At 60.6% G+C, this 21,018-nt stretch overlaps 1 protein-coding gene across 3 annotated transcripts in view; it reads right to left on the bottom strand.

Annotated features, from left to right (window-relative positions):
* Window positions 1-17,985, bottom strand: part of ESPN (espin) — a 31,611-nt gene extending 13,626 nt beyond the window's left edge. For all 3 annotated transcript variants that reach the window (XM_082467882.1, XM_082467881.1, XM_082467880.1), the window contains exons 1-6: window positions 17,525-17,985; window positions 14,220-14,413; window positions 3,676-3,862; window positions 3,368-3,550; window positions 3,088-3,219; window positions 456-657 (exon numbers count right to left, since the gene is read on the bottom strand). In XM_082467882.1, the coding sequence (XP_082324008.1) occupies window positions 456-657; window positions 3,088-3,219; window positions 3,368-3,550; window positions 3,676-3,862; window positions 14,220-14,413; window positions 17,525-17,818 (1,192 nt within the window). In that variant the 5' untranslated portion in view covers window positions 17,819-17,985. The remainder of the gene's footprint in view (window positions 1-455; window positions 658-3,087; window positions 3,220-3,367; window positions 3,551-3,675; window positions 3,863-14,219; window positions 14,414-17,524) is intronic.
* Between the last annotated feature and the right edge of the window lie 3,033 nt (window positions 17,986-21,018).

The raw sequence follows: 21,018 nt of genomic DNA on the forward strand, positions 1-21,018 counted from the left end.
TTCTTTGTACTTATGAACGTGTTTGCACTGGTCTGTGGACCTGGGGTGCGTGAGTGCGCACGTGTAGCGTAGGTGTCTGTATGGTTCTGTACGTGTGGCTGTGCATTCATACCTGGATGTTGTGTGTACACATGTGTAGGTGTGCACTCTTGAGTGTGGGTAGGTGTGTGTAATGTCTGGGGAACATTTTGTGCGTGTGTAAGTGAGGATACTGAATTGCGTGTGGGGTGCATGCGGCTTTTGATGGTGGGAGGGTACCTGTTGATGTACAGGCATGTCTGTGACGGACACCCACAAGTGTGAGTGTCACCTGTCCTCACCAGAACCAGCCCTCCTGGTGACCTGGGCAGCCTCCATTGTCAGCTATGGGCAGAGTGGGCCCAGGGATGGTCCTCAGGGCGCAGTGGTCTGACTCCAGTTTGCTCTCCCTCCTCCCTCTTCCCAGGCCCACTCACCATGCGGGGGGCACCGGCCCTTGATGCTGGAGTGGCTGGAGGAGCAGGAGTCGTAGTTGGAGAGGGTGCTGGTGGGTGAGCTGAGGTCAAAGTTCGGTGGCTGGACCGACATGGTGGTGTTGGGTGAGGACATGCCCGAGTCAGGCTGCTTGGTCTCCAGGTCAGCGGATGGATCCCGTGACAGCACGCGGTGCTCCACGCTCTGAGCGGGAGAGGGGGCTCTGAGGGCAACCCCGCTCCAAAGACCAGCACACCCTGGGCCAGGGTCCTGCTCGGGCACACCCTCGCTGTGTGACCTCGGTCAAGCCACTTCCCTTTCTGGGCTCCCTTCCCCATCATCTCTCAGGTTCTTCCCAGGCTACGATTCAAACCTAGCCCCCCAGTGGCAGGACCATGGATTCCTGGGAAACTCCCAGCCCTGGCTGGTCTCTGCTCAGGGGGTTGAGAGGCTAACAGAACAGAGAGAGGACGCTGGGCTGGACCCCAAGCGAGGGCGGCCACGGCACCAGTCTTACTCCTTTCTCATCAACGGGCAGAGGGCCAGGCTCTGGCGTGGCGAGGAGGCACAGGCACTGCTGCAGTGGGTGGGAACATTTGCGGCAGCTGGGGATAGGGGAGGGGTGCACGGCACTTGCAACTTGCAGGAAAGACTGATCCCCCGACCTGGCCAGCAACCACCCTGTTTCTCCTTGCCGGACTGGGGCAAATCCCAACACGAGCCTAGCCCCTGTCTCCTGACGGGGCCTTTGGGGAAAGGATGGGGCCTGGGGTGGCCCAGCTGAGCTGGGGGTGGGCAACCTGAGCTCAGCCATCCCCCACCACTGCCTCTCCCCTGCCCACAGGCCTGACCCTCCCGCCTGGGAGCGGGCTGGGGTGGGGGCCATGCTTACGTTGCCCATGCTGGCCCTGCTGCCGGCAAGGCTGCTGCTCGCTTGCTTGCTGCCTCCTGCCCAGGCCGGCTCCTCCCTGCCCTGCGCCCCCTCCCTGCCTGAGAAGTGTCACAGGTCCCCCGGGAACGCGAGGCAGGCCTGGCACCAGGTAACGGCTCAGCGGCCACGCTCATTGGCCCCGTAATTAGGGGCTCTGCGGGAGTGTTTGCCTTTTCTGGGCCAGTATCCTCCATGGCTTGGATCTGTCACTGCCTTGTGAGGGGGCCAGGTCCTCCACACCCCACCCAGTTCGGGGGGGCCAGGCCCTGCTGCCTAACCCCTGAGCCAAGGGGAGCCATAGGAGCTGGGCTTGGGGGGCAGCCCGAACACACTCTTTCCTTGGCTGGCTGCAGTGGGTACTTGCCCAGCCCTGACAGAGGTCAGGGGCAAAGGCTTTGCAGCCTGTGGGGATGGCTTCAAATTTCATCTCCTCCACTTACTAGCTGCATGACCTTTCCGTCACTTGTCCTTTCTGTCTGTACCTGAGTTTCTTCATCTGTAAATGGGTATAACAGTACTGCCTGCCCCATTATGTTATAACAAAGATTTTAAAAGTTAGTGAAGTGCCAGGGCATGGTAGCCAGTAAATGCCATATGTGTCAACTGTTAGTATTAATTCATTGTGAAGATGAACTGAGATTATATCGTAAAGCACTAGGCAGGGTACCTTACCGGGGTCAGAATTCAAGGAATGGTGCTTGTTTGCTCATTGCCTGCAGCTAAAGCCTCCATCAGGGGGCGCCAGAGGGCGCTGGGGCTCTGTGGACCACTACTCTCTCCGGATGGCCCTTTCTGCGGGGAAGTTCTTCCTTGGGACCAGATGCCATCTCTGACCCCTGGACCTTGCTGTGCTCTGGAGTCCCCAGAACCAGGGTGCCCCCATATACTCGATGACAGGGCAGACAGTGCTCTGGGCAGGGGGTCATCGGCCTTCTCTCCTCCAGCCTCATTCCGCAGCCCCTCTTGTGGCCAGGCTGCCCCCCTTCTGAAGATGCCTGTGAAGCCAGCCCTCTTTCCTCCCTACTGCGCCAAAGCAGACGTTGCACCAGAGGAGCCAGAGCCCAGGACTGGGAGCCACCCACATCTGTGCTCAAGTCCCAGTGGGTTCCTTCATGGCTTTGTAACCATAATAAAATAATTTGAAAAGAGTAACACAGGTTTTCAATTATGAAGTAGCCACACAGTGAGCAAACATACAGAGTAGTGGTGAAGAGAGGTAGCTCCAGGCCTGGACACCAGGGCTCCACCATTTAATGATTGGGTGATTGGGTCTCCCCAAGACTCAGTTTACCCACCTGTGAAATGGGGATACGCGCACTCCCTACCTCAGAGTGTGGTGGTGAGAGTTAAATGAGCTAATTAATACCTGTGGGCAGGTGAATGCACTTTACTGTTCCCACTGGTGTGTAAGTGTCGTTGTTTCTCCGAGCCTTGGTTCTCATCAGGACGAGGCTGGTCCTCCTTCCCTCGACATTTCTGCCCGCACACCCTCACTCCCCAGTGGTCAGTGGTTCTGGCCTGAGAGGTCATGTGGGGTAGTGATCTAGGGCACTTACTCGTGTGACCCCGGGCAAGGGGCTTCACTTCCCTGAACCTCAGCTTCCTCCGTGGTAAAGAGGGTAACAACACCTACCCCTGCGGGGAGGTGGGGGCAAGCTGTGGGGGGAATGCAATAACGCGGGGGAGCAGCGCCCGGGGCGTACCAGGTTCTCCACGGTGCGCAGGTAGCGGGTGCAGTGGCTGTGGCCGTTGTAGTCCGCGAGGTCGGCGGCCGTGTACCCGTCGCGGTCGCGGACGTCCAGCTCCGCGCCGTTCACTACCAGGATCTGGCAGCACTGCAGGGGCGCGCAGTGAGGACCCCCGGCCGACAGCCAGGATCCTGGCGCCGGGGCAGCGCTGTGCTGAGAGCGCGGCGCCAGCAGAGGGCGCCCGCCCCTCCCGCGCTCGCCCGGCCTCCCGGCCACGGCCCCGGCCCGCCCTCACCTCCAGCTCCCCGTTCTCGGCGGCGTCATGCAGCGGGGTCCCGCCCCACAGGTCGGCCGAGATCTCGCCGCCGTGCAGCAGGAGCCAGCTGAGCACTTTGGCGTGACCGCGGCTCGCCGCGAAATGCATGGCCGTGGCGCCGTCCTTGTCCTGTTCCGACAGGCTCACGTCGGTGCAGCTCACCTGGGGGGGAGGGGAGGGGGCACAGAGGGGCGGGGGCTGGGCGCCAGGCCCCTCTTGGCCCCGCCCCCGTCCCGTACAGGCCCCGCCTCTCCCGTGCCCCAACCCCGACCTGTCCCCGAGCTCACCAGCCACACGATGACCGGGCTGTGGCCCATCTGCGCCGCGGCGTGCAGCGGGGTCATGCCGTCGTGGGCGCTCAGGTGCGGGTCCGCGCCGCACTCCTGCACCAGGTACTGCGTCACCTCCAGGTGGCCCTCCTGGCACGCCAGGTACAGGGGCGTGGCACCGTTCTTGGTTTGGGCATTCACTCCCCTGCGGAAGACGCAGCACCCACCGTGGGCTCTCAGTGCCCGTCCCCCTCCAAAGCTTTCTTCACCCCTCGCCCGCTTCCGGGGAGCTCTGGAGGGCTGCGAGGGTGGGTTGGAGAAAAACCTAGTGGCTGGGCCCAGCTGCCCAACTCCCTCTGGACTCAGTCTTGTGCCAGCCTCCCTGGGTGGGGGGGGGGCTCCTCTGGCTTGCTCCCCACCTCCCCCCTGGCAGCCTTCTTTCTGCAATGCACATCTGACTGAGCTAGTCTCTGCCCTCAGTAAATAGCCCACCTTTTTACCAAGGTCTACAGGGATGTGGTGACCTGGCCTCCTCTTACCTTTTCAGCCACACTGACCCACAGTCAGTGGGTCACACCTGCTGTCGGACCTCTGTGCCTTTGATCATGTCCCCCCTCTGTCTGGAATGCCCTTCCCGTCTCTCTTGAAGACTCGGTACAGATCCCTCCTTCATGAGGCCTGCCCTGATTTCTCCAGCAGAACAGGCCTTTCCCACCTCTGTGCCTCATACTGCCCTGGGCTCACTCCATGGGCCACCTGTCATGCTCGATCATAACTTATTTTGGCCTCTGCCTCCCCCAGAAGACTGAATTCCCAGGAGGCAGAGTGGTAATGTCACCAGATAAAACACAGGATGCCCAGTTACAATCTGAATTTCATATAAACAACAAATAATTTTCTAGTGTAAGTCTACCTCCAATGTGGCATGTGATGTGCATAGACTAAACCATTATTTGTTGTTTATCTGAAATTAAAATTCAGTGGAATATTCTGGTTGTGGTTGTCATCAGCCTGGCAACACGACAGGTGCCACCGTCCACTGAGCACCTCCCATGCGCTACGACACTAGCACGCAGGTCCTCACTGCATGTCCTAAATTAGGTCCTACCGTCATCCCCATTTTGCAGTGGGGCAATTGAGGCTCAGGGGCTGTGACTTGCCAAAGGTCACACAGCTGGTAAGTGGCATTTGAGCACAATCCGTCTGCGTGATGCAGACCCGGACGCACAGCAGGAACGAAGGGAGCGAGGAGAGGGATTGGGGGGCCATTCCATGTCTTCACTCCCTCAGCCTTCCCTCGGGCCTAGCTTGCAGCTGTCACTGCCCCTCATCCCTGCTCCCCAGCTCCCACAGAAGGGTCCTAACTGGGGAATCAGTCCCACGAAGTAGAGTGCTGCTGGGAAATAGGGAAGCTGTCCCTGCCGCTGGCTTAGCCTCAGTTTTTCTGACTTCACAATGGGTGTGGATGCCAGGGTGCAGTTACCAGATATAGGCACTAGGTGGCGCCACAATCTAGGCCCAGACAGAGGAGCTCGCCGCGGGTCTAGGACACAGCGGGTGCGGGGTGGGGAGTAGGAGCTGGGTCCCTCTGGGCTGGATCAGCCCTCTGGGCCCCGGGAAGCGCAGTTCTTCGTCCGACTTCATATCCTCCCACCCACCCGCCTCTCCCATCTATTTGCTCACGGCCTCGATCACACGCTCCACCCCCACCATCCACGCCCTCCCTCCCTCATCTAACTGCCAGCCGCGTGTACAGTAACGTGGGCACCAGGCCACCCACTCCTCCTCCATCTGCCCCCTCACCCACGCTCTTGTCAGCCACCCACGACTCGGCCCCTCCCTCTCACACAGCCCTCGGACCCTCCCGTCTGACTTCTCCCTGTCCCTAAAGCCCCAGCCCTGTCCACTTCCCTGACCCCTGACCCTAGGCGGCTTGCAGCGCCCACCAGGCACGCAGCCCCAGCTCTCTCCGTCCTCCTGACGTGGGAACACCCCCTCCTCAGACACAGAGCTGCCACTTCGGGGCTGACACCGAGTCTGGGACGGTGCCCGGCTGCCTGCCACTACCCCACCCGCGTCGGGGGCGCAGCGGTGTGCCGAGCACGGCGCACAGCGGCAGGCAGGGTCGCGCGCACACGCCGCACTGCGGGAACGCGAGGGCTCTCAGCCACCAGCCTCCACGCCCCGGTGCCAGCATTGCCCCCCTCCCACCTTCACAAGCTGGTGCGTCAGGAACGGCCCGTTTAATATTTCATGACCGACACTCGATGGTCTGAATTATTCACCCCGTAACCAAGGCGCAGCGAGTGCTGGGGTCCTGGGGCTCCGAGACTGGAGGGGCCACTGCCCAGGGCCCACCGGGCTGTCTCGGGGGAGGCCTGAGGCAGTGTACACAGCTCAGGGCGCCGGATCTGCCGGCAGCCCTGTTCTCCCAGGCCACCCCGCCTGGCTGGGATCCATGACCCAGGGGTCCCCAGCCAGCCTGAGGAGGTCTCAGAAGGTCTGATAAGCTGGCACAGGGCACGAGCCGAGCAGGAGGGGGAAGCCGTGCTCACAGCCTCCTGCCAGGCCACTGGCTGACAACTCCAGCTGGCGTCCCTGGTACAGAGTGAGTGCTCAGTAACCCATTCAGGAGTCACAGCCCCCAGCCTGGGAGACCCCAGAATAAGGGGCAGATTCTCTGATGAACCGGGGTGGGAAAGGGGGTCCTGGTCTTGTTCCTTTCTTCTGTGTCGACCTGGAGGCAGGAAGAATGGGCACCCTCAAACTCACTCGGGTAAACTCTAAAAATATGGAGGAGGGACTTCCTTGATGGTCCAGTGGTTAAGACTCCACGCTTCCAATGCAGGGAGTGCAGGTTCAATCCCTGGTTGGGGAACTAAGATCCCATATGCTGTGCAGCGTGGCCAAAAGATAAAAAACATATATATATATGGATGAGCACAGGAACAAAGTAAATTAATGAATTTCGTCCTTTTTTTTCTTTTTTCTGGCGGCGCTTGTGGGATCCTAGTTCCCCGACCAGGGATTGAAGCCGGGCCCTGGCAGTGAAAGCGCCAAGTCCTAACCACTGGACCGCCAGGGAATTCCCAACACTAGTCTTTAAATTAATGAATTTAGATGGAGAGAGAGTGAATTTATATAGTAGTAGAGATGACGATAACGGATAACAGTGACAGTGGGTACCATCTACTGAACAAACTGCTCTGTGCCAAGCACTGGGATGCGCATAGTACACATGGTCTCTATCTAGTCCTCCTAAAGACCTTACCCGGTAGGTGTCAGCATCGTTCCCCTTTTACAGATGAGGAAACTGAGGCACAGAGGGCTATGATCACTTGAGAGGCAGAGGGGGACCCGGTGTGAGAAGGACCTGGCGTGTGTGCCACCCACAAGTGGTGTCTTGCCTCCCATCTCTGTTCACAAAGCCGTCCACGAGTGGGGATAATGATCGTCGCTGAGACATGCTTGCAGAGCCCTCAGCAAGGCCCGGCGCCGTCGCTGTATTTTAGGATCCCTCCTCCCTGTGCCTCTGTGAGGGCACTGCTGACCTGGGGTGTCCAGGCCCCAACAAGCATGGGTCAGGCCGGGCAGCATTTCTGCTGCAGAGAGTCGCTGCCTAGAGCAGAGGGATGGGGTCTCGGGAGACCTCTGGCCTCAGGACCTGCCCGGCTCCAGCCCATCGAGTTCTAGCCATAGTGGTGCCATGGGTGACCGGTCCAGTCCCAGCCCCTGCCCTTAGCCCTGGCCTCCACCCACCACCCCAACTCTCTGGCTCACTGTGCAGGGCCCCAGGGCGTCCTCTAGCCCACCTCCCCAGCCTCAGTTTCCACATATGGCAAATGGGCATCACAACTGTTGCCTCTCCAAGCCTCTTGTGAGAGACAGAAGAGGAATCTTTGAAAATTGCAAGGTTCCTCCCAGGGAAGGCAGGGCTTGGCTTCCTGGTACCGCTGCCACAGCCTGACCCGCCAGCCCCCTCACCCGTCCCCTGGGCCTCCACACCGTCACCTCCACGCCACCAGCCTCGACTGACGTGGCCACGCCCTAACAGGCGCCCCTCACCCCGCCGAACACCTGCTCCTCTTGGCTACGGACAGGCACACACCGGGCCTTCTAAGCCTCCCTCGATGGGCCCTCGACCCTTGCCCAATCTCCAAATGTTGGGGTGCCCCAGGACCTCCTTTCTAAACACGCTCTGCCCCTGGTGAGGTCACCTACTTCCCAGGGTTAAAGGTCACCTGTTCCCAATGCTGCTCATCCCCCCAGCTTGGACCTGGAGTACATGCGGCCCCTACATCAGCTCACAGTTCACTCATCCATCTGTACATTGAGCAGATTCTTGAATTTTACGTGCCTTTTTTTCTTTTAATTAAAAAAATTTTCGGCCATGCCACGCAGCTTTCGGGGTCTTAGTTCCCCGACCAGGGATCGACCCGCGTCCTTGGCAGTGAAAGCAAGGAGTCCTAACCACTGGACTGCCAGGGAATTTCCCCTTTACCTGCCTTTACATGGAGCAAATTTCTCCACACTCTCCCTCAAACTACCTTCCCCCCTTACTGTCCCCATTTCAGTAAAGGACACCAGGCCACCATCCCTTGAGTCCAAGCTCTAGGAGTCTTTGGCAACACTTGACCCTTGAGTTCTTTATAAGTCTGAGTCTCCCTAGCAAGCATCACATAAATCATGATACTTTTCTTCCTCTTGGGAACAAAGATGATACAGACAAACTGTAACTATTAAGCAAGTCACCCTGATGACACAAAAGAAACATGGAATGCTCGTAAACGTTTGATAGAAATCTCCGTCCAAGATTGGTGCCACCTTACTGTGACCATTGCCACTAGGAAACAAGGAGTGATCTGCCCACAGAAGCAGACTCCGGTCAAAGAACAGCATTTCCAGTGGCCCTCCCCACTGGCAATCATTTCTGCCCCAAGGGAGGTCTGGCAGGGGATGATCTCCACAAGGATTAGTTCTGGCTGTGAGGTAAGTCCCGCTCTGAACAAAGACTCGGAGCCTTTGGCAGTTCTACCTCTCTTATCCTCTAATCACGCCTCCTGACTTATTTGAAATGAACCCAAATGAGGCCTGGCCCAGTGAAGCAATGCAGCCCTGATTCAAGGAAGATTCTAGAACAGTCAGCTTTACACCCAATCCATCAGCAAGCCTGGAATATCCCCAGAAGCCTTCACTGGTCTGCAATTCTCCCAGCCTTCCAGGCCCTCCTGGCTCGCGATGAAGCCAAGCGGGATCCCCCCCCTCAGGCCTCTGCCCCGGCCAGCTCCACCTGCAACGCTCCCAGGCCAGGTCTTGGCACGGCTGGTCCTCTCCCATTCAGCTCTCACCTCCTCAGTGGGGCCTTCCTGGACCCCCTCAATTTAAAGAAACCCCCCAACCGCTTCCTATGAATACCCCGTTTCACTTCATAGCACTTGTCCCTCTTGAATTGTCTTGGCACTTTTTTCATGCATTCCAGGGATACATATCACGAGGCTGCCACAGGCCAGGGCGGGGCAGAGCTTGAAAACAGTGGAGACCTGCCCTCTCAAGCTTGGTTCCACCAGGGCTGCCGGACACACCCTGACACACTGGAAAATAAGCAAGAACGTCTCTGTGTGTACACGTGCTCTTGACCTGGCTCCTTCTTTGCCCCTGGGAGCCCCCCCAAGTTGGCTCCATGAAGTCGTGAGGACTCACTACATCCCTAACGCTAGCGGGGCTGGGCACTTAGGGTACATGTGGATGCTAGTTGTTGAGTGGATAAATGTGGGGGTGAGCGAGATGGGCAGCCAGGCCTGGAGCTCTGTGATGCCGCCTCACACATGGCCTCAGCTGGTCCATTTGCCAGACGGGCCCTGGGAGGCCCAGAAGGGAGTTCCGTCTGAGGTCACGGGCAGTGAACTGCTTGCAGGGCCGGACAAGACCCAGGGATCCCAGACTCCTCAGTCCTTCAGTGAGTATTTACTGAGTATCAGGCACTGGGCATACAGGATGTAGAAGAAAAAGAGATGCTCTCATTGCCCGGGGAGACAGACGGTAAGAGGGTGTGCTGAGATGCACAGAAAGTAATGCCAGGTAATGAGGAGGGTGCGGGAAATAAGGCGGGAGAGGAAGACTGGGAGGGAGGGCGTGTGTCTTCTTCGGGGCTGAAAAAAGAGAAGTTCTCTAAGGGCCTCCTAGTTCTAAAATGCTTCCAGTCTAGGAAATAGCATAGAAGTCAATACGAGTGCAGGCTGAAGGGAAAGACAGGGCAGGGAGAAGGTTGCTTCCAGCCTAGAGAACAATGTCTGAACCATACCACTTGGCTCTTCTGCCCATCTGTGCCCAAGATGGGAGCACAGGCAGTTAATACAGAAGAGTGGAAAACTGCTCAGTCCTTACAGCCATCATTAACTGTGATGATCTGAAGGAGGTGTGGGGCCGGCCTTACTGAGAGGCGGAGATGGAGCAAAGACTTGAAGGGTAGGAGGGAGGGGCTGTGGGCTCTCTGGGGAAGAGAGTGAGGCAGTGGGAATGGCCTGTACAAAGGCCAAAGGTTGGAGGGCAGGAGCAGCAAGGAAGCCCAGGAGGTAGAGTAGAGGAGGTGATTAGGGCGCAGCTGGAGGTCAGGTATGGGGGTGCCAGAGCGAGGAGGGCCTCTGGGCTGCTGTAAGGAAGCAGCCTTCCCTGTCCGTGAGACAGGAGCCTCTGGCCGGTCCAGGGATCTGACTTGTGGTCTCCCAGGTGGGCATAGCCGGACAGGAAGCGGGCAGGGGGAGGGCAGAGAGGCCAGCTGGGGCCCCAGTGACATGACAGGCTTGGACCAGGAGTTACCGGTGGAGGTGAAGGCTGTCCCCACTGAGAGGGGCTTCTCATGACCCCACCAGGCCCCTCCTTTCTCAGAGCCTCCACCTGGGTCAGGGCCCCCAGAGTGCCAGTGTGGTTCCCCCCAGGCCCTGCTGCCCAGGGGACCTCAGCAAACACCAACAAGTGCCCGGCAGGGAAGGGTAGCCCCAGGCCCAGGCCTTCTAAGGGGGAGCTGGGGCTCCCCATAGGCCTGGGGGTCCCTAACAGGTGAGCAGCTGAGGTTTCCTGTTCAAGGCAGGGGCTGCCTGAAGCCCTTCCCTGGACGGGGCCCCAGGAGCAGCCAGGCTCCAGGAAGGAAAAGGGGGCCACCCAGGTGAACTTGAAAAGGGCCTCAGAGATGAGCGCCTGGCCCAGGAATGGGAGACAGACCCAGAGAGGAGGTGCAGTTTGGCCCAGGCCACACAGGGAGCTGGTGGGACCCTGGGTGGTCAGTTAGCCTCTCGGAGACACCATTTCTGTATCTTCAGCACCATGAGGCAGGGATATTTGTCTGTTTGGTTCACCGATGTATCTCTGACACTTGGAATATTGCCTGGCCCAGAGCAGGTGCTCAAGAAACATTAGTTGGATGAATCAATCTGTAAAATGGGCTGATTATAGAGCTACTGCCTAGTAGCAGGTGGGGCTCAGACTACTGCTTGGTGTCAGACCCCTAGTAGGCATTCAGCAGGTGGGAGCTGGTCCGAAACCTTTGCGCAGACTGGTTTTCCAGCTCTCTATGACTGGTAGACCACGGTGGGGCCCCAGGAGGAAGGAAAAGCCTGGAGCCCTGCCCCCAACCCTCCCCAGCCTCAGTGCTCAGGCCTAAGGGTCCCAGCTGAGCCCAGGGCTCCCCTCTGGTTACTGAGGCCCCCAGCAAGCACATGGTCGAGGCATGAGATGGTTCCTGGGCCCCAGGACCCTGCTGGCTGGATGGTCAGGAGCTCTGAGGGCCACCTGCTCCTCGTCCCGTCTGAGCCCCAAATGGGGATGTGGACTCGTGGCTCTGCTCCACCAGCCACCAGAGCTCCTGGCCAGGAGGGCTGACCCTCCTGACTCTGCCTCCCTCAGACCCAGGGCCTGAAGCAGCCCCAGCCCAGCTCCTGCCAGCCCCCGTGCCGCTAGCTGAAGGACTCTTTTCCCCAGGGGGCTCAGAGGGCGGGTCTCATGGGGCAGCAGCCCCTGAGGTCACGGTGGCAATTCCTCTGCCTCTGGGAGGACTTGCCCAGTGGACGGGGAGAGACTGGAGGAGGGGGGGTGGGTGCAGGCCACTCCTGCAGTCCTTTCTAATTCCCCAAGGTGCAGCCCAGCATTAGCTGGGCCCTCCCCCGAGGCCGCCCAGCCCTCCTGCCCCTCTGTAGCTTGTCATGGCCACCGCTCATGGCTGCCCACAGCCTCCCGGGCAGGATCGGGTTTCCCACCGGTAGGAGCTCTCCCTGCATCACCCTGCCGCCAGGGAGAGCTGAGCCCTTGTGAATAATTCACAGTGTTTCACAGCAGGCCAGGAGGCCCAGGAGAGCGGGGCAACGGCGGCCTCTAAAGCCAGGCTGCCTGGGTCCCCTGATTGCACCCTGCGGCCTGGGGCAGCCTGCACCTCTGCCCCTCCCCAGCTCCCAGCCCTGGGGTCCCCAGCCTTGGGGGGGCAGGAGTCGCTACCTCCGAGTTAGGGTGTGGGCACTGGCCCCCAAAGCCCCCCGCCAGCAGGCCCTACCTCAATTCCCAGCACCCCCTCCTGCCTGAGCCCAGCCTGGCAATCACACAAAAGTGCCTCCTTATCAGCCAGGTCACGCGTCGTCACCGTGGGAATGGAGCCCCAGGCCTCTGTCCGCTTCCCTGAGATTCACGGGGGGCTGGTGGCTCATCAGCCCAGGCCATCTGGCCACAGAGTCGGCGCCAGGGCCCAATCACGGCCAGCACCACAGCCTGGCCTGGGGGCAGCAGGGTCTCCCGGGCCCTGAGCCTTCGAGGGTGTCCGCAGCACAGCCAGAGCCTTCCGAAGGCTGGAACCCCAGCCGTGGAGGCTCATCCTAGGCCCCAGCCCTCTCAGGGAGGAGGGGCTCAGGGGCCAGCCTGGGGCTCCACCCCTGCCCCCCACCAGCACTTCCCGGGGAGGGGCAGAGCCCCCTCAGTTCACAGCATTGGAGCTAAGTTGGCATGGCCATCAGCCTGACTTCCTGGGGCCCATCATGTGTGATGCGGGAGGCCGGCGGGTGCGAGAGGATGACCACCGCCTGTCTCTCTTCTCTTAGGGTCTCAGTGTCCTCCGTGATAAGTGATAAGTGAGGGGGTGGTGTCAGAACCACCTGGGTGCGGGGGTGGGGACATGCACAGGGGCAGCGCCCCAGCCCCTACCTGGGGAGTTTACATCGAGTCTGGGACCAGGCCCCCCAGGGTGCTGGTGGCTGCAGGTTGGGAGCCTGCACGCGAGGGTGTTTGGGGCCTCCTCCTTGAAATCCCACTGATTTTGGTGTCACCCAGACCCTAGCTTGTCCAGGAGCAGAGGACTCACGCCAGAGTGGTGCCCAGTGGCCTCTGGCAGGGACGGCTGTGAGGAGACCCCCGGCTGGTCTCCCACGAATCAAACCAGGGAACCCCCTTGCTTAGCAAGAATGAGCCAGGCTCAGGCGTCCTGGTCCCGGCCTGGGGGCTTTAAGCTGCTCTGTATCCACACCAGCGTGCCTGTGCCCAAGGGGCTGCCGGACGCAGCCACCCTGCCACCAGGCCACGGGGCCAGGCTGGCCTCCTGCTGCTCCCTGGCGCCCAGTGGCCGGGCAGGCGCCCTTAGGAGTGGAGCCAGGGGTGGGGACAGACCCTCCCGCCTTGTGACTGCTCTCCTCCTGAGGCTGGGTCCTCTGTCACCACTTATTTCCCAGGTACCCCCTTGAACTGACGAAGGTCACCAGTCAGAGCCCCGGTCTGTTGGGTCCCCAGGGCCACTGATGTCCCACTCCCTCAGACAGGGTCTGGGTGGCTTCCCCCCAGGACCCCTGCCTCCCTCTGGGTGCACCTAAGACCTGGCTCCCTCCCTCCCCCAGGACCCCCTCCCCACGACTCCCATGCTCTTCAGTGAACCCCATTCTTCTGCACACCCCACCGCACCCCGGGGAGAGCCCAGACTACTGCTCAGCTGCGTTCTCAGACCAGCCGCTCGCCAAGGCCCGGGGAGGTTCGGGAGCCCCATCCCCCTGGGGAGTGGGAATGAGCTGCTGGCCACAGGAGAGGACAAGCTGCCCTCTGACAGGCCGGGAGCTGAGGGCCCAGGAGGCAGGCTGGGGGTCTGGGCAGGGGGCCTCTCCCATCACTGCTGGATAACTGACGTGGCTCCTCCTCCTTCTTGACTGGGGGTCCAGGAGATGCTCTTCACCCCTACGCCCCACTTAGGACAGTCTTGCAAATTAGCACAGGTCAGAGCCAGAGAGCCGCCTGCTGTAGGCTGTAAGCACCCTGGGGACGAGCAAGGGGTCTGCGTGCACAGCCGCTGCAGCTCAAGTGCAGCTCGTACTGTGGGAGTGTCTGCTTGCAGGGCTCTGGGGCATGTGTCTGTGGGCAGCCCACCAGGAGGGGAGAACTTTCAGCTTGGGTGGGAGCTGTCTCTGGCCGGGACCCTGGCCACGGGGATGGCCCAGAAGCACTAATTCCCCTGGCGTGCTGGAGGGGCACGGCCGACTACAGGCACCGCCGCCAGAGCCCTGGCCCGCCCCACCCAGAGGCCCCCTGAAGCGGAGGGTCCTTACTCAGGGTGGTGGCCGACGAGAAGCCTCAGGGAGGGGAAGTCTCCTTTGGCGGCGGCGTAGTGAACAGGCAGGGCGCCCGTGTCTGTGGCCACGGTGGGGTCCCCACCGCCGTGACGCAGCAGCCAGTTCACCACCTCAGGGTGGCCGAAGCGGGCAGCCAGATGCAGGACTGTGGCACCAGAATTGTCTCTGTCCTGTGGGAGGAGAGCCCGTTAGTCCTAAGGCCTGGCCCTGCCCCCATCCCTCACTCAGACCAAGTCCTGCATCCCACCAGCCACTGGGGCAGTTCTGTCCTCGGGCACCTAACTGGCCCTCTGGGAAGCTCAGTCCATAGCGGCAGCATGGGGCCATCCATGCTGGGCTTTCTGAGGCCTGCAGGGCACCCTGTCATCGCCCCAGCAGGAGCACCTGCCTGTCACCCAGGTGCTCGGGGAACACCTGAAGGAGCCGCTGGGCCAGGAAGAGTGGACTGTTGGGCCCTGCTGTCAGGGGTCGGGGGAGCAGCCCCTGTGCCCACCCCCTGCCTCCTTCCTCTCCTCCTCCCCAGGTCTCACAAGGGAAGAGGTCTCCGGGTTGACACATCTCCAACGACCCAACCTCAGTGCAGAGGACTGCCCCACGGCCAGCAGACTCCCTGCTCACAGCCCCCCGCCCCGAACAGGCTATATCTTTGCCTCTGGCTACTGGTGGGCAGGGCCGGGGCAGTCAGCCAGTGGTGGTACGTGTGGGATAGAGGCAGCCCCTGGGAAGGGCTTGGGCAAGATCCCTCTCAGGCACCCCAAAGGGGACGGGTCGATGGTTTAGGTGCTGAATGAGTCTTCCGTGAACATCCAGGTGTGTGTGTCTCTTGCGGGAGGGGGTTGGCAAATGCTGTTTATGTGACCTGCAGGCCAAGACGGGCAGACACCCAGAAGCCTGGACTCAGAGGCTGGGAGTTTGGGAGAGTGGGCACCGGTTCTAGAACAGAATGAGCTCCCAGCACCAAGCACGTGGGGTGACGGAGAGGTGGGCAGGGAGCTGGGCAGGGGCACGGGGAAGGGGGTGGGGCAGCCGTGGAGGCGGGCACGGGTTACCAGGGTTCAGAGAAGGGAAGCTGCTCTGTACGCCCACCCCCGCCCCCGCCCAGAGAGAGGGCACCATGGGAAGAGGTGTGGCCGAGGCAGGGGGCGCTGGAGAGACCCTGAGCTTCAGGAAGGTGAGTCTCAGTAGCGTGAGAAGCTCCTCTAAGAAATGCAGGGAAAAGGGGGGACAGAGGGAACGGGGCCCAGGGGCACGACGGGGAGGTCACAGTTAGGGGATACGGGGTGGGGGGCAAACAGACCGGCTGTTGGGCAAGAACAGAGGCAGGGAGGAAGGGGAGGCAGAGAAAACAGTCCAGAGGAAGCAGAGGCCGATGCTGAGACTCCTCTGTGTGTGGAATGCCTGGGGAAGACCAGAGACAGGTGCAGTCTGTCCTCCTGAGCCCAGGGGACAAGGCTGGCTAGAGGTGACCCAGACAGGCCCATAGTGAAGTATGCCCTGCGCCCCAGCTCTTGAGAAAGGCCCTCACTTCCCATTGGCCTTGGGGACTGTGGGTCTGAGGCTCCAGGGGGTCCTGATGGCTCTGGGCCTCTGGGTGAGGGTGGCAGTAAGGAGAGAATCACAGGCCTGTGACCGGTCCCCAAGGCTCCAACAGCTACGTAGGCCCCAGGAGCCTCCCGTGCTATGGCCTGCACCCTAAAGCTGCTTATCTCCCTGAGCTGAGCAGGGCCCCGGATCTAGGTCATCCTCCCCCTACACACACACTTCGCCCCCAGCACCCAAGCCCTCCGGGGCGAGAGGACGGGAGACTTGATAAGCTGGGCACAAGGCCGCCTGCTCCTCCACCTCCTCTCCAGTGGCTGGGGAGGCTTCTGGCCAAGGCTGGACACCGGGATCGGAGAGGCATGCCACCTCCCAAAAGAGTGGGCAGGGACCATGTGCCAGGAACTCCTGATAACAGAGCTGGCCCGGAGATAAGGGGCCGGGCCACCTCCCAGGAGGGGTGGGATGGGAGGCCTGGCCATCCTGAGGCCAAAAGGTGGGGGGATGGGGTCTGGGCACCGCCATGACACAGCCAGCCAGCTCAGAGTCGGCCCTGCTTCCTCTCCTTCTCTATCCAGTTAACACAGTGGTCCTTGTAAGTGGGAAATCAGTTTTGTTCCTCCCTCCACTGGCTTTGCCCTACAACCAGAGTATCATGCAAATTCCTAACGCCAGCCTATGAGACGCTCTGGGACCTGGCCCTGCGGGCTTCTCCCTCCCTCACCCCGCTGCAAACATGCTCGCCTCCCTGCCGTCCCTGCTACAGGACAAGATGCGTCCCCCTCAGGGTTTTGTACTTCCTGCTCCTTGGGCTTGGTCATCACCTGGCCACTTCCCTCCCATCAGCCAAGACTCCCTTCAGAGGCCACTCCTCAGAGGGGCCTCCCCTGGCCACCTTGCCCACGCAGCTCCTGTCACTCCCCACCACGTGGCCTAGCAGTACCTGGCGTTACCTGGTCTACTTTCTAGACTGCGTGTTTGCTGTTCATTGCCCCCATGGACCGGCAGCTCCCGGAGGTCAGGAGCACACCTGAATCCCCGGGCCTAGAACCTGCTGGATGCTCTGCGTCCAGCAGGACTGAGCAGGAGAGCTACACATGAGGGCCTGAGCTGCCTTCTCCAGCTCAGGAGAGGCCAGGCTGGCTAACACCAGCCTGGTGGCCATTGAATGAGACCCACTGGGGTCTCAGGGCAGGAAGACTCGGGCTGGGATGAAGAAGCTGGGAGGCCAGAAGGGATGATGTCCTGGGATCAGCTCAGGTCCTTGGGAGGTCCCTCCCCCATTACCAGCCTCAACCCTCCCCTCACCTTAGGGACACATGCACCTCAGCCTGGGGTGGGCTGTAGGATTTTGTGCAAACCCCCCCACCCCCCCGCCACTTCCCAGACCTGATCCTGGAAGACATGGGCTTCTGACTCCAGGCCCTTTGTCCCCCTCCCCTGCCCACTCTCCGGGATTCCCTGGATCACTGTGTTTCCCCCACCCCCCAGCTTAAATACTATCCCAGCTGAGCCCCATTCCATTCTGGTTTCCTATCACCCAGATGGTCTTCTAGGCGGTGGCCAGGGCTTACCAGGGCATCTACCCGGGTACTCTCAATCCGGGGAGCCCACCCCGCCCCAAGCCCTCTGGAGGGAGCTCCCAAGCCCACCCACCCTTAAGACCCGAGGGCTCCAGACCAGAACTCTCTCCTGGGGAGGAAGCCCCCCCCCCGGGTGCCCCGTGCGCGGCGCGGACTCACCTGCACTCCGCAGCCGCCCTGAGAGAGCAGCCACTTCAGGCAGCAGAGGTGGCCGGTGGCGGCGGCATCGTGGGCCGGCGTGGCGCCGTTGCGCGCGCTGGCCGCGGCGGGCAGACCGGCCTCCTCCACCAGGAAGCGCAGACAGTGCAGCTTGCCGGCGCGGGCCGCGTGGTGCACTGGCAGCGCGTCCAGCGGGTCGCGCAGCGAGGGCCCCAGCAGGCGGGCGGCGTGCAGGGACCTCAGCACGTCCAGGTCGCCCTGGCGCGCCGCCTGAAGCGTCTGCTCCAGGGCCATGGTGCCGCCCGCGGCGCCGCGACCCGGGCTCAGCGCGTCTCCCGGGGCGCCATGCGTCTGTCCTCGGGCACCCGGAGAGCCCGCGGCGCGACCGTCGGGGCCTGCGAGTGGGGAGGCGGAGCGGCTGCCGGCCCGGCCTCTGCCCCGCGCTGCCTCGCCCGCTCCGCTCCGCCTCCGCCGAGCTCTGGGGCTGGGGGCCCCCGCGGCGCCCAGCCTAAGCTTCGGGCCCGCCCCCCGCGCCGCCTCCGCCCGGCCCCGCCCGCCGCGGTCCGAGTCCCCCGCCCGCCCGCCGCAGCCGCGCCGAGGGCCGGACTCCGGCGACAGAGGCGGTGCGCCCAGGGACTTCTCTCCAAATTTACCTCCGGTCAAAAAGCAGACCCCGGGACTTCCCTTGGTGGTCCAGTGGTCAAGAATCCGCTCTCCCAATGCGTGGGGCGCGGGTTCGATCCCTACTCGGAGAACTAAGATCCCACCGGCCACGCCGTGCAGCCAAAAAATTAAAAAAAAAAAAAAAAAAAGCGGACCCCGGTGATCAGAGCCGTCCAGGCGCTGGCGGGCAGAGCCCCCAGACGAACTGACTCATCGACCCAGTGCCAGTTCCTAGGCGCTGGGGACACGAGCCAGCAAACGATGACCACAGTTCCAGAGAGTGACAAGTGTGATCAGAGCCGGAAAACGGGGACTTAGTAAGTTATAGGGGCTACGTGGGCAGTCGGGGAAAGGGGAGGTGCGGTGGGCTGGGCTTTATTCAAAGGCACGTACCTAGGCGCATTCCAGGCGTGGGAGACTTCGAGGGCAAAGGCCGTGCGCTAGGAACAGGCCTAACAAGTCCCTCAGGGGCTCTGGGGCTCTGGGTCTATGCCCTGGCAGGTGGCATGGGTGCTGGGCCCTCAGCCCTCCTCGGTCCCTCCAGACCCCCCAAGAACTGCCCACGTAGCCTCCCCGAGGCAGGGAGGGAGAGAAGGGAAAAAGGGCAGGGATGCCTGGTGGGCTCTGGTTTCCGGATCTAGAGACCCTGGCCTCAGAGAGTGCCCAGAGCTGCCGCTGGGTGTCTGTCTGAGGCGGGGGAGTCAATCGTGAGCTTGAGGGCCCGGGGCTGCCGAATGGAGAGAGACGGGAAAGCAAGGGCTGGGGGGCAGTGAGGAGGTGCGCCAGAGCAGTTGCCCGGAGAGCAGGGCCAGGACCCCTCCCCAAGGGGGCAGGATGGCCCTGGGAGGGCAGGGGGCCAGGAGAGCACACATGCGCCAACCACCCTGCCTGCTTGGCCGGAAGCCCTTCGTGGGAGCTGGAGGGAGGCACAGCAGGCTGGACAGGAGGAAGAACTGCTAGAAGATGGGGGCTGTGTAGCTGTGGGAGCACAGTCAGCACATCCTGTGCCCTTCCTCCCCGCCCTCCCCGTCACCCCCCACCTCCCCACTGAAGCCCCGTGAGGGCTCTGCACTGGGCTGTTTCACCCAGCGGGTAGCGGGGCAGGCACAGGATGGTGCTGGAGATGCCTTAGAAAGAAGCGGCTTCCAGGAACAGTGGGAATCCAAGTCCCTGGGACCAACACCAGGTGGCGCCATGTGCAATGGGCTCCAGCGCTCCATGGCACCCTCCTAAACTGGAGCCTCTGGGCCTGAGTGGCCAGGTGGGTTTCCAGCTACTTTCACCTCGCCAGACCCACCTCACTCCCCCATGGGACCTATGACGGCCGGGACCCCTACCCAAGGGGACAAGGGGAGGGAGGAGTCTTATCCTGGCCACCTCAGTGCTTCGACTGGCTCTTGGTGCCTGCCAGAGCTGCCCTCCTCTAGCCCACTGAGCGGAGCTGTACCCTGAGGCCTGCGAGTGGCAGGGGTGCTTTGATGACAAAGAGCTAAATGGCTTATCTTGAGGGCCCCTCCCTTGTGCTTCCTTCATGGAAAAAAAAAAAAAATCCCTGCACTCCCATGTTGGCTCCCCTGGTCCTGGACACTCTCAACTATCACATGGTTTTGTCATTTTGGGGTCCAGATCAGGGTGATGTGCTGCTGCTATGGCATTGGGCAAGGCAGGAGAGAAAACCCTGAGCCGCTCCCGCTGCTGATACGGACATCTCCATAAAAGTCACGTGTGAGCACTCATCCTTGCTGACCATCTTCTCAGACTCCTTTCTGAGGATGCCACTCAAAGTCAGGCTGAGATCCAGGCCTTCTCTGTCCTCTCTGGGCTGCACTGGGTCCACGGGGTCCCGCTCAGCATCTCTAGCGAGCCCATGCCAGCAAGAACATATTTTTGGAAACCCTACTGCTTACCAGGCACCATGCCAGGCTTCACCTGCATATTTAGCCCCATAAGGATGCTATGAGAGAGGTACAACACTATACCCATTTTACAGCTGGGGAAACTGAGGCACAGGGAGGTTTTTTTTTTTTTTTTTTTTTTTTGTTGTTTGTTTGTTTTTAAATTTGTTTGGTTTTGTTTATGGTTTCCTTTGCTGTGCAAAAGCTTTTAAGTTTAATCAGATCTCATTTGTTTATTTTTTGTTTTTATTTTCATTACTCTAGGAGGTGGATCAAAAAAATCTTGCTGTGCTTTATGTCAGAGGGTGTTCTGCTGATGTTTTCCTCTAAGAGTTTTATAGTATCCAGTCTTACATGTAGGTCTTTAATCCATTTTGAGTTTATTTTTGTGTATGGTGTTAGAGAATGTTCTAATTTCATTCTTTTACATTGTTTGTTTGGTTTTATTTTTTAATGTATCTTGTCCACACTGGCACTCTGTCACTGTGGCAAATAGAAAGGGGCAAATTCAGGGGCTGACACTCACAGAGGCTGACCCTGCTGTGCCCTTCTTCTCTCTGCACCTGAAGTTCCCCCTGCCCAGAGCATCCCCAATGTCTCCCACCCTCCAGATGTCAGTTGAGGGGCTCCCTCCCCCACCAGGAGGCTTCCGCTCATTCTTCTGCTGGGATCAGGCCATCTGCCCACCTGTTATGTGGAAAACACCTGTTCAGACCTCTCCCCCCACCCAAGAGCAGGCACTCAGGTGGAGTGCGTCTCCACTGTACCCTAAGTGGTTCCAGCTTCCCTAAAACCTGCACCCCCATACTCCATCCACTCGGTTGTCTTACCTAAGTTCCCCTGGTTATAAACGACTCCTTCCTCCAGGTAACCAGCAAAACCCCCAGAATCCTTTGGTTGAAGGGAACAGCAATGGGAGAAGACAGGAGAGACTTA

This window comes from Balaenoptera physalus (assembly GCF_965194825.1).
Source record: "Balaenoptera physalus genome assembly, chromosome: 1".
Lineage (NCBI taxonomy): Eukaryota > Metazoa > Chordata > Mammalia > Artiodactyla > Balaenopteridae > Balaenoptera > Balaenoptera physalus.